The following is a 12,788-nucleotide window of genomic DNA, read 5'->3' on the forward strand; positions in this document are numbered from 1 at the left end:
CATCATTTCTGTTCTTTATTAGCCAATAGTCAGCCATTTCAGATGTTCCACAGTCAAATCTCCTGCTTTTTATTCAGGAAAAAGCTTTAAAAGAGATCACATTGTTGAGTTTCAAGTCAAAACAATCAATACAATTATGCTCACTCATCTCATAACGACCACATACATTTTTGATGCAGCAATTTTCTGTACTTGTCTGGCTTGGAGTTCTTGAAGCCGTTTTGATAGGAACCCTCAAAGAAATACCATCTCAAAAGATGTTAAAAACAGCAATAGGACTTAGTATCAGAAAGAGGCCTCCACAATAATTCCTGTTCACAGCCTCCATTCACAGTCTGAAATGCCAGACATCCCCCTACACAACCCTCTGTTCAACATCTCTCAGATTTTACCCTCGGGCCGTACCAATGAGAATTTCCCGGTGGGGTCTGGGATAAACCACTTCTCCCACAGGTCCAGGTGGACACAGGGGTAGTCCCAGGGCTTGAAGCGGCCATTCCAGTGCAGCAGGTGTGCCCCCTGGAGGAAGGTCTCAGAGTAGCGTGCGTCTGGGCTCCAGCCTATAGGAAAATAAAACAGAATACACAGTAAATCAGCCTCTAGACGTGACATCCTAAATTGACACCCATGCCTGTGTACCACAGCCATACATCTCTATCTCTATTCATGGCTCTTCTGTGCTGTGTACGAGGTGTGTGACGACGTCATCAAGGTGAGGCGATCTCACCCAAGTGTCGGACGTGCCACAGAGGATCGATGATTGTGTATTTGTCATGGAACACGATCAGCATCGGAGGAGTCGCCACGCCCCCTGCCATGGCACTGCTGTATATGTTTTCCCTAGAGAGGAAAAGGGGGAAGAGAGGAGGACGAGGAGGGGAGCATTCAAGTAGAAAATGAGTATTTAATTTCTCTAATCATGATATTCAAATGAAATAATGTAGAACTGAATAGAAGTAATAATAATCTTTCATAGGAATATCTGTTTATTATTATTATAGACAGCAGGGTTAATTTCTTCTGGGTTCACCTGGTCTCAGATCAGTTTAGTGGTGATGTGGAAACTTATGATCACAGGTCCACACATACTTCTCTATTCACCTGAAGTTCTCCTCCATCCATTTCTCCAGCTGTTTGGTGATCTTCTGTTTCTTCCACTCCCCAATGTCGGCCACAAACACCCCAGGGTTGAATGAGCAGTCGCTGGGGTTGATCCTCAGGTCCCTCACTTCCTGTTTCCTGTAGTCCAGGAAGCCCATGTATGTTGTCTGGGAGACAGGATCATTAGGGAAGGAATTTGATTTGGATTCAGAATCGGAGACAAACTGATAAAGTTTTCTCAGCATTGAGATCTATGAGACAGCTTGTCAGGTTGTTATTTCAGAAGAGAATTAGTGAGTATCTTCTTGGCTAGGTATAGGATAAACTCAAGTTCAATATATTGGCCTTTACTGGGATTGATTGTAGTAGAGGTACCTCTGCTCTTATTTTGGCAAACAATGCCCTCTTGTGGCTAAAAAATTACACTGACCTGCATGCCCACACTGCGCACCATTTCGTGGGTGGAGGGCAGGTCACAGTCTGTGGCGAAGGCAGCAGCATGGCCTTTCTCCAGCTTGGTATGGTACAGGTCCTTGATGTCACCTGTCATTAGTGAATGTAAATACTGAAAATACAGACACCCATTTATTGCAACTACAGCTCAAGTTAAAACTGGACTGAATTGCACAAAGATAAGGACACATTTCTGTACCTTGCACAATGACATCGTCGTCTAAGTAGATCACCCTCTTGTGGCTGATATCAAGGAGCGGCAAGTAAAAGCGTACAAAGTTGAGCTGCAAAACAATCAAAACAGGGACTTTAGGGACCGTGACTGTGGTTAGGTTAGAATGACTTCCTATGTGGGTGTATGTGTGTACTCACTGGGTGCAGCAGATCTGGTCGGGAGGAGTCTGGTTTCACCTTCCCTTTCAGAACCATGGGGTTGAACTCCAGAATCTTATACTTGATGCCCTTCAGCTTGGTCTTCTCTATGTACTGTCTATGAAGACACACATGAAGACAAAAGGAATATAATGACAGTTCAACTCACTCCATTTAAAAGTAATTTCTCAGTTGTCCTTTCGAGGCCTTTATTGAAACAATTCAGATAATCAATTAATGAAAGCATCCTGGGTTGGAACTGAAATTGCTACAAATCAAGTAGTGATGATGGAAGGGGGAGGGATTAGTGTGAAACACCTTGTCAGCTTGATGGCATCACGAAGAGTGACAATATAGAAGAACACGATGGCCTCTGTGTTGCTATGGATGCTGTTGATGGTTGCCATGGCACCGCCCATGCGTTCCTCCGCAGCACAGATGACCACTGGGATGTCATCCTCTCCCTCCGCAGCCTTCTCCACAGGAACTTTGGGCGCACGCTCTGGGTCCTTCCTGGTTTCTGTGAGGGAAGTACAACCAGTCTGGGCTTGGCCAAGTAGTCACATCTATTTTTAAAAGCTATTACAACTATTCAAGGAACTCCATGAGCTTTAACATTTCAATTGCAAAGTAATTTGCCCCCTAAAAGCTATCCCATAAGCGGCAAAGGAAATGCTTCTCTTTAAATAAACAGGCATTCATAGCCTCGTGTCAATTACTGTTCTTGGCAGGTTCTAGTCCTGTTTCTTTCTCTTGCCGTGGCCTGCACCTGGCTCTCAGGTCAGCGTGTCTTTAGAGTGGGACCTGTTCTTACCTGTTTAAAGAAGCTGGGGGGAATTACCTGTGAGTTTGAGTTTGGGCTGAGACAGGCCTCTGAACAGCTTACTATGCAGGAGTAGACACACTATGAGAACCAGCAACATGAGCAGGATATGGTTTACTGTGACACAGCAGAGAGAGAGAGAGAAACGGACCATTCAATAAAGTACACTTGAGTCATTGCAATGTCAGATGCAAGGGAACTGAAGCAGAAGTCCTTCCAAACTGGATCAGTTCAACTTATGCACAGTTTCCACTATAATGCTGTCACCTCTTATCTAATCATGCCAGATCACATATTATTGTACCTTGAGATACTCAAACAGGGCTCTCATCTGTACCCTATCAAAACCTCTAATCTTTTACGACTCATCCTCCAGGTGCCATGACTAATTCTAACTAATAAAATAGTTACACCTACCCTTCTCTCCCTATCCACACACCTCAACCATGTGTCAGCTGTAGTCAACCTGAGTGGCATCAATCTTGTTCTGACACATTCACCCCTGGATGACCTAAACTGTCTGCCTCAACAATAACAACAAACTATTCATTAAAATCTTGCTTCACTTCTGGAAAATTGAAAGAACCAGGCTACCAGCTGCCCTCTGTGCCAAAATCAACTGTCTGCGTTGTTTGAGTAAAGACATCTGTTAACCTTCTAAGTAAAGCATAGACTGTATAAAAGAAGGGTGTAGAACAAAGCACAACTGTTGTGGACACTAATTTAAAATCCTTTAAAGGTTGCATCATGTATTGAATGTGAAGAACAGAGGACTGAGATGATGAAATGGGACTCTTTTCTGGGCTCCCTTTCCTGGTTACCTCATCAGTGTTGAGGAACATTTGGGATTGGCAACACACACACACACACACATACACACACACACACAGTCTCAAACATAATTTATGGAGGTGTTGGAAGCGTTCCAACTCAGCTGAGGTAAAGTATACCTAGAGGAATCTGGGGGGTTGTGCTTTAAAATGGCTACACTGATCTCTGCTACAGGCACCATGTTTATAAGAGTGGAGCAAAACCCATTATTTACATTCAACAATGTCTTTACTACTCATTGAATATACAGTACCAGCCAAATGTTTGGACACACCTACTCATTCCAGGGTTTTTCTTTATTTTGACTATTTTCTACATTGTAGAATAATAGTGAAGACATAAACTATGAAATAACACATATGGAGTCATGTAGTAAACAAAAAAGCGTTAAACAAAACACCCTTTGCCTTGATGACAGCTTTGCACACTCTTGGCATTCTCTCAACCAGCTTCATGAAGTAGTCAACTGGAATGCATTTCAATTAACATTTGTGCCTTCTTAAAAGTTAATTTGTGGAATTTCTTTCCTTCTTAATCCGTTTAAGCCAATCAGTTGTGTTGTGACAAGGTAGGGGGGGTATACAGAAGATAGCCCATCTCAACATCAACTGTTCAGAGGGGACTGTGTGAATCAGGCCTTCATGGTCTAATTGCTTTAAAGAAACCACTACTAAAGGACATCAATAAGAAGAAGAGACCTGCTTGGGCCAAGAAACACGAGCAATGGACATTAGACCGGTGGAAATGTGTCCTTTGGTCTGGAGTCCAAATTGGAGATTTTTGGTTCCAACCGCCGTGTCTTTGTGAGATGCGGTGTGGGTGAACGGATGATCTCCGCATGTGTAGTTCCCACCGTAAAGCATGGAGGAGGAGGTGTTATGGTGTGGGGGTGCTTTGCTGGTGACACTGTCTGTGATTTATTTAGAATTCAAGGCACACTTAACCAGCATGGCTACCACAGCATTCTGCAGCGATACGCCATCCCATCTGGTTTGGGCTTAGTGGGACTATCATTTGTTTTTCAACAGGACAATGAATGAGTAGGTGTGTCCAAACTTTTGACTGGTAGTGTATATGAAAAAGTAATGATGTAAAAACGTGTATGGGCAAGAACAATTACAACATCCTGTGGTCACTCACTTTTCCTCAAAAGAGCCATTGATCATGTTTCTTCCAGCCACATCTGAAAAGACAGAGAGAAGCAGTGAGATTCAGAGGCAGACAGACAGACACTAAGACAAAGAGTAAGCGAGGGAGTGCCATATTCCTTGGCATTAGCGCTCAGTTGAGGATCCAGAAGGGTGTCTTCACAGACATAAATCCTTCCCAGAGCATGCCCCAGATGTGCTCCCGAACAGGATCTGGTAGTCCTCTGAGAGACACAGTCCTCACAACAGCTGTTAAATACAGGAAAACCCCTCTGACACAATAAACAATCTGACAAACACACCTCCAAATCAACATTAATAGTTTAATATTGGGCTTCACCTGAGCCTGAGTTGTTTACCTGTACCCCTCAGGGTACCTCGCCTATCCACAGGAGGTACTTAGGAAGAGTCATAAGAACATAGGCCTAATGATTGGTTGCAGCTGAGGGGGCACAAGATGGAGTACTTTGGGCAGAGTGAAATGTGATTGGGGGTACAGTAAATAAAAACAAATGTTGAGACCAACTCAAATCAAATCAAATTGTATTTGTCACATGCGCCGAATACAACAGGTGTAGACCTTACAGTGAAATGCTTACCAACAAGTCCTTAACCAACAATGCAGTTTTAAGAAAGAATAACAAAAAAAATACACACAAAAAACTAAAAGAAAAAACAATAAATTAACAAATACAAAAAATACAAAAAAAGAGAAGAATATCACCAAAAAATACAATGTAAAATAATACGAAAAAAAAGTTACAAATAATTAAAGAGCAGCAGTAAAAAATAACAAACGAAACTGGTTTATAATATAAAATAATTTGGTGGGTCCTTATATTTGTGCTATTTCACACATGTAACAGTGTGTATTATACGCATGAGTGAATTGGAGATGTGTTTTTCTGCATATCCCAACTCCCCCTGAGACACCCTCGGAGAGTAGGGTCACGGCCGGGTCACCATTGTCCAGCGCCCCTGGCGCAATTAGGGTTAAGTGCCTTACTCAACGACCGATTTTTCACCTTGTCGGCTCAGGGATTCAAACTAGCGACCTTTCGTTTACTGCCTCAATGCTCTAATCACTAGGCTACCTGCACCCTAGTCTGTTTCCACTGAAACATTTGCTGATATTTTCTGCCATGAGGATCACATAGCCTACACGGTATGATAGTCCACACACCGCAACTGCAGAACTGAACAGACATGATAATTGCATGTCATGACTTTTATAACTGGTCACTCTCTATATTACTTTATCAGTATGGTAAATGTATACCGTAGCCCAAGGTGTTGGCTAATACAGTTATATCTAATGTAGTATGCAGTACATCCTGTACTGTTTCTCTCTGGGACATACATAGCACACTAAGGGTCTGGTGACTGCACGCATGTGGATCTGGTTTTGAAAAGCCTCTTGGTGCTTCCATCCTAGGGGCATTTTTCAGTAAGCTTTTGTCTGTCTCTCCCAAGAGGCTATATTTCTATCCCTCGATTTATTTTGCTTAAATTCTAACTCTCTCGACACTGATGTTTCTCAGTCTCTCTCACCCTCTCTGTCTCCTTTGGATGCAATGTGTAAGTAAACAGTAGAGAGTTGAGATGTAAACTACTCTATAAACAATCTATAAAAGTGACATGACAAGCTGTGATCTGTTTGGAGCTGGATAAACCAACAAAAACTAGTTCTGCTGTGAGATCATCATACTGTTCTATTCTGTCCATTTTCAGAGAAAATACTGCCACTCCATTGATGTAAGATGGAGATAATGGTATCACTATTAGTTCAAACTTTTCACATATGCTGCAGACAGATTTTCTGGGCAAGTTCTCCTCTGTAGAAAGCATTACTATCCAAGACTGAGCCAGTATAAATGACTTGGTAATGTTTCTTAGTGCTTGTAAAATAACCATTAGGTGAAGTGTTTTGCGCTCATGTTCAATTTCCTCTCATACATAACAATGTTATTGTCTTCTACAACAATTACATAAAAAGGGTGACAGAGTTTTGGATTGTGTTCATTTGTTTTTAGGGGTTCCAGACTCTTTTCAATGTTCTCTACACACATTTTAATGCTCTTTGGGACAACTTTCTTTAAACTAATCTAAATTATAATTAAATGTACAGAGATGGATAGCCATAGATATGGCTTAATCAGGGGTTTACAAGATTAAGTTGTTTTTAGTAGCCTTACATTGGTTTATGTAACAATTGCACAAATGAAATAAAAAAAAGATCAGATTAACCTATAGCAATCTACTCAATGCATCACACATAGATTATAATAATGTAATAATATGTATGAATATTACGTTCATAAAAAGAGGTGTGTCTCCTCTTCTAGCTTTAGAGCAATGCAGGCTATGCACAACAACGCACACTTTCTAAGCAAAACTCTTCATTCAACAACGTGTAATAAAATAAAGTAATTTACCGGGAGAAAGTGCCACAATTATTCTCACCGCTTCAGTATCCACCGGTCTCTGCGCATGGTCTTGAATAAATGCTACAGACAGAATCTCCTTCACCCACTCAACTTTACAACATTTTTTTCTTCTTCTTCAGGAAGATCTTTCCAGATGTGCCTACTCTTGTTCACCCATGGAAAGCTCCGCGGGGGCCACATGCCTTTGGCTTGTAGATAATTACTGAGATTGTATTACACTTCATTACACTCCATGTTTTTTAAATAGCCTATCTTTACATGTTTTGGCCTATTGTAAAAAGAAAAGTAGATCTATAGGCCTACAACTGAATACGTTTACTATATAGGCCTACATAATTTGAGGCAACTACCATTGGAAGCAGAAGTTATTATTTACAAAGTTTAAGTCAATAAAATGTAATACACCCCAAACTATGCATTATCATTCAATATAAGTTATTTTGAGAGTAATCACTATCAAAGACTACAAGCCCCAGTGCACAATTCTGCTACAGCCTACTGGACGATCAGAGTATATCACCGAATTTCTTGCTGAACATGATGCAAGCTATTTTAACCCATAGCCTATGGTAGAACAGTGTTGTGCATTGCTTTTACGCATTATTGTCAGGTATTAAGTTCATATTTCCTATATTTTGCGTTTGCGCAAAAAGTAGAGTAGAACTCAAAAGAAATGTGTAGGCTTTTGGTTGACCAACAATTTAACCTACTTGTCACCATGCAATTCCTAGCTTCTGATCAGATACAGTATCAATCTATTTTAGCAGTTTAAACGGTGTCAACTAGTTAACTTTAGTAAGTTGATATGTTCAGTGGATGATGAGAACGCATTGAAATATTTAACCAAGCTTACCCAGGATGGCGAATTGTCCACGCTTAAAAAGGAACTTTGTGGCAACATTGTTGCACATTTTGTCAACAAGAAACATTTCGGGAAATCGGGTGATAAGTTGTTGCATTATGCCGCCCGTCATGGCCACTTGGACATTGTGCAATTTTTAGTAAAAGAGATCGGGATGGACATAGAGCTGTACAATACCGACTACAAAAGTGTTCTGCATGAAGCTGCGTCCATGGGACAGGGGGAGCGTTTGAGCTATCTGATCACCCGAATGAGCCAAAGTAGACTGCTTAAAAAAGGCTGATTGGTGAGACATACATTGACACGCATGCCATGTGCAAACATTAAGACGACGTTATTCCTATATTTTTTAACCAAATAGAAAATAAGTTGTAGGTTTTCAAGTATTTTTTGGCTAAAGGTGTATTGAAAAACACTTTTTTTCCCCTAGGCATTTGTCCCCCTTCGATAGCTCAGTTGGTAGAGCGGAGGACTGTAGAGGCTAAATGCTGAAATCCTTAGGTCGCTGGTTCAAATCCGGCTCGAAGGAAACTTTTTTCGGCCTCAACAATGCAGTACATTATCAATCAAATGCCAAATACTAAGTCCAAAAATAACAATAAAAAGTGGAAGAGAAAAGGTCATACAACTAGTTGTGAGATGTACACAATAAAATAAACAGTATGATTTATAAAATTATTTTTGTCAAATTATGATGACCGTTATATAAGTAGTAAAGTGAGAAGTGACTTGGTCTAGCAGCTGAAATAAATAATAATAATAATAATAATAATAATAATAATAAATAGTAACAGTAGTGGGTGACCTTGTGTGTGTGTCATATATCAAATAACAAATAAGTTGTTCTAAGATTCGATTAAAGTTCTGGTTTGAATTTATCATATGGGTACTGATTAATTGAATGACCAGAGTCATATTCATTAGAGAGCAAATGGAAGCAACCAGCCGAAACGGGGAAGAACTACCAGAATTTGTCCAATAAGAGAGGCTTGTGTTTTTGTTTTCTGTTGCAAAACGTTTTGCTACCGTGTACACTAACGAATACGATCCTGCTTTTTCTTCTTGTATGTATCTCCCTTCGATAGCTCAGTTGGTAGAGCGGAGGACTGTAGAGGCTAACTGCTGAAATCCTTAGGTCGCTGGTTCAAATCCGGCTCGAAGGAGATGTTTTAATAGGTCCATGTAATATCACCCTCCCTGCATAGTACACCATTTTCAACACACTACTATGAACATAACAAAGCATTAATTACTACACAAAATTGGGGTGGGAGGGTGTTGTTGTTTAAAAATGGGCACATTTTTATTATTGTTTTTATTGATTGTATTGCCTTTGTGACCCAATAAAAACAATTGTTCACCAAAAAAATTACCTCACACAATGCAACACATGCACCTGAATTGAGATATATGCAACTCTGGTCCACCATCATGACCCACCTCTCCTTCCAAGACCCCTCTGATGATGGCCTGCACCCGGAGGAACCTGGGTGTGATCCAGGAACTGCTGTCGCATGGGGCTGACCCCACGCTGAAGAACAAGGACGGCTGGAACTCTTTCCACATCGCCTGCAGGGAGGGAGACCCAGCGGTCATACAGCACCTCCTACTGGCCAACCCTGAAGTCTGGAGGACAGAGAGCAAGACGCTGAGGACTCCTCTGCACACTGCAGGTAATCATTGTGCTAACAAATCAGACATGTCACAGGTCTGGACATATTCACAGGTATTTTGAACAATATGCATAACATATCACCGTTTTTTTCTGGTTCATTATGCCTTCTCTGTCTATACTCTGTTCCTACAGCGATGCACGGCTGTGAAGAAGTGGTCAGCATCTTGGTACAGAGGTGTGTTTGTCTATGTGTGTGTGTGTGTGTGTGTGTGTGTGTGTGTGTGTGTGTGTGAGAGGAGGTATGAATTAGGATATGTCTTACTTAGAGGGTTTGCATATTTGTGAGAAGGCATGTTAGAGTGTCAGAGTTGAGTCTCTGTGTGTTAATGTGATCATGTGTAATTGTGTGTGGGTGTAGCGCTAACTGACCCTCACTTATCTGTTTGCAGGTGTGGTTATGTTCCCGGATGGCAGGGACAGCTGTGGGGTCACTCCATTTATGGACACAGTGAGGAACGGACACATATCTGTGGCCAAACTACTGCTGGAGAAGCACCAGGTATACTGGAGACTCGGCGGAAAATACAATTTCCATCTATCAAAACATAGCTGAGATAACTGAGATTTGCAAAAAAAAAACAGCTTGTGTGTATCTCACTCAAATTCCACCATAGTCCCATTAGGCAAATTTATCCACCTAAACCACTCCAGTACCCATGCACATTGAATAAGGTACTGGCACTGACCAGTATATACTTGCATTCTCGTGTTTCTTTAACTCTCATCGTAGTTCTTTTTATTCTATTTTCGATCTATATTATTATTATTATCTCTGCATTGTTGGGAAAGAGCTCTCAAGGTAAGAATTCCACTGCACTGTTTTACACCTGTTGTATCCTGTGCACGTGGCAAATCAACTTTAAAACGACTAAAAAGTAGCATTTTGCAATGTTGTTTCATAACATTTTCGTCCTCTAACCCCATTACCGATTTTGTGGCTATGCTGTGTGTGTGTGTGTGTGTGTGTTTGTGTGTCACACAGGCCTCTCCGACTGCAGCAGACGTCCTGGGGGCCCAGCCGGTGCACCAGGTTGCTGTCACAGCCCAGGAGGAGGCGCTAGATTTCGTAGTGAGGGACCTCGGAGTGGACGTGAACCAGACAGCCACTGACATGCAGCTCACTGCCCTGCACTACGCTGCCAAGGTTAGCTCTATTCTGTAAACGTCTATTATCAGGCCTATACTGTACATAAAGGCAAATTGTGGCACATATTATATCATGCCTGATATTTTATATTTTCAGGAGGGCCACACAAGCACAATCAAAACATTCCTCACATTAAGAGCAGACCTTCACGCCAGGGACAAAAAGGGAAGAACAGGTACTGTAGAGCAGTGGTTCCCAAACTGTGGGGCAAGGGGTCAGCAGGGAGGGCGCGTGGTTGCCCTCCCCCCCAAAAAGGAACTCAGTCCGGCTTTAAACGTAGTCTTGAAAGTTGTAATAGTAGAATGCAGAAGGTGCCATTTCGAAATTGGGTATTGCATCATCAGTTCCTCTGGTCATGTTAGTCATTGCATACCTTAGAGAGCTATTTATAACTTGTCAGAAATGTCCAGATCAACTAGCACATATCAGCTAACGTTTATTTATTTATGTTTTTTTAGCCCATAGATATTGTTATACTTTTTTTGTCACTCAAATATCACATGAATATACATTATGATAATTGCACTTTGCTTGTAGCAATACACTTTAATTCTCGGGTCCCGGGTTGGATCTCGTAATTTTGGGTCTGTGGACCCGTGAAGACCTCAACCCTGTGTGTGCACTGTGCAGATCTCTGCACCAGCAAGTATCTGACATTGATTAATGAATCTACTGCCCGTGTCTCTCTGTGCCTCCACCAGCTCTTCATATGGCATGTACAGGGCAGCATGCAGAAGCGGTCAGGACACTCCTACAGCTGGGGCTAGTAGACAAGGTGGATGCCTCGGGCACCACTGCTCAACAGCTTGCCAAAAAACCAGACGTGCTCAAAGTGTTTGAATGTGATTTGACATAAACTACTGTCTGAATGGAGAATCAATAAATGATAGACATTAATGGTATTCTGGATGGCAGATTGTATTTAAATAAAATAATAAAAATAATAACTTCATATAATTTATTTCTGTGTGGATTTTGTTGATGGGGAGAAAACCAATACAGTGCCTTCAGAAAGTATTCACATTCCTTAACTTTTTCCACATTTTGTTGTGTTAAAACATGGGATTAAAATTGATTTCATTGTAATTTTATTGTCAGCTGTCTACACAAAATACTCTGTAAGGTAGAAGAAAAATTCAAACATTTGTAAAAATATATATATTACAAATAAAACACTGATATATCTTGATTAGATAAGTATTCAACCTACCAAGTCAATACATGTTAAAATCACCTTTGTCAGTGATTACAGCTGTGAGTCTTTCTGGGTACGTTTCTAAGAGCTTTGCACACCTGGGTTGTACAATATTTGCACATTATTCTTTTTAAAATTCTTCAAGCTCTGTCAAGTTGATTGTTGATCATTGCTAGACAGCCATTTTCAAGACTTGCCATAGATTTTCAAGCCGATTCAAGTCAAAACTGTAACTAGTCCACTCAGGAACATTAAATGTTGTCTTGGTAAGCAACTCCAGTGTAGATTTGGCCTTGTGTTTTAGGTTATTGTCCTGCTGAAAGGCGAATTTGTCTCCCAATGTCTGTTGGAGAGCAGGCTGAACCAGGTTTTCCTCTAGGATTTTGCCTGTGCTTAGCTCTATTCTGTTTATTTTAATCCTAAAAAACTCCCTAGTCCTTGCCAATGACAAGCATACCCATAACATGATGCAGCCACCACCATGCTTGAAAATATGAAGAGTGGTAGTAAGTGATGTGTTGTGTTGGATGTACCCCAAACATAACACTTTCAGGACAAAAAGTGAAATATTTTTCTGTACAGGCTTCCTTCTTTTCACTCTGTCCATTAAGTTAGTATTGTAGAGTAACTACAATGTTGTTGAGCCATCCTCAGTTTTCTCTTATCACAGCCATTAAACTATGTAAATGTTTTTTTTATTTAACTAGGCAAGTAAGTTAAGAACAAATTCTTAT

At 40.9% G+C, this 12,788-nt stretch overlaps 1 protein-coding gene, 2 non-coding genes and 1 pseudogene across 5 annotated transcripts; 3 read left to right on the plus strand and 1 right to left on the minus strand.

The window, feature by feature from the left end:
- Nucleotides 1-50: 50 nt before the first annotated feature.
- On the minus strand, nt 51-7,273 carry LOC121548601 (glycosyltransferase 8 domain-containing protein 2-like). 3 transcript variants are annotated; one of them, XM_041860112.2, is made up of 10 exons: nt 7,164-7,273; nt 4,721-4,763; nt 2,768-2,866; nt 2,245-2,446; nt 1,927-2,044; nt 1,754-1,838; nt 1,532-1,644; nt 1,102-1,268; nt 728-840; nt 51-560 (listed from the first exon to the last, which is right to left on the minus strand). In XM_041860112.2, the coding sequence occupies exons 2-10, from the start codon at nt 4,737-4,739 to the stop codon at nt 382-384; spliced, it is 1,095 nt and encodes a 364-aa protein (XP_041716046.1). In that variant the 5' UTR covers nt 4,740-4,763; nt 7,164-7,273; the 3' UTR covers nt 51-381. The 3 variants fall into 3 exon arrangements, 2 of the variants coding, with proteins under 2 accessions (XP_041716046.1, XP_041716053.1); XM_041860119.2 differs by having other exon boundaries at nt 7,192-7,229; XR_006658258.1 differs by having other exon boundaries at nt 477-560; nt 651-840; nt 7,164-7,272.
- Nucleotides 7,274-8,033: 760 nt separating this feature from the next.
- LOC121548581 lies at nt 8,034-11,811 on the plus strand (annotated as a pseudogene).
- Nucleotides 8,479-8,566, plus strand: trnay-gua. The gene is given in 2 exon segments: nt 8,479-8,515; nt 8,531-8,566. It is a non-coding gene; the product is annotated as a tRNA-Tyr (tRNA).
- Nucleotides 9,113-9,200, plus strand: trnay-gua. The gene is given in 2 exon segments: nt 9,113-9,149; nt 9,165-9,200. It is a non-coding gene; the product is annotated as a tRNA-Tyr (tRNA).
- Nucleotides 11,812-12,788: the final 977 nt, after the last annotated feature.

This window comes from Coregonus clupeaformis, unplaced genomic scaffold, assembly GCF_020615455.1.
Source record: "Coregonus clupeaformis isolate EN_2021a unplaced genomic scaffold, ASM2061545v1 scaf0124, whole genome shotgun sequence".
Lineage (NCBI taxonomy): Eukaryota > Metazoa > Chordata > Actinopteri > Salmoniformes > Salmonidae > Coregonus > Coregonus clupeaformis.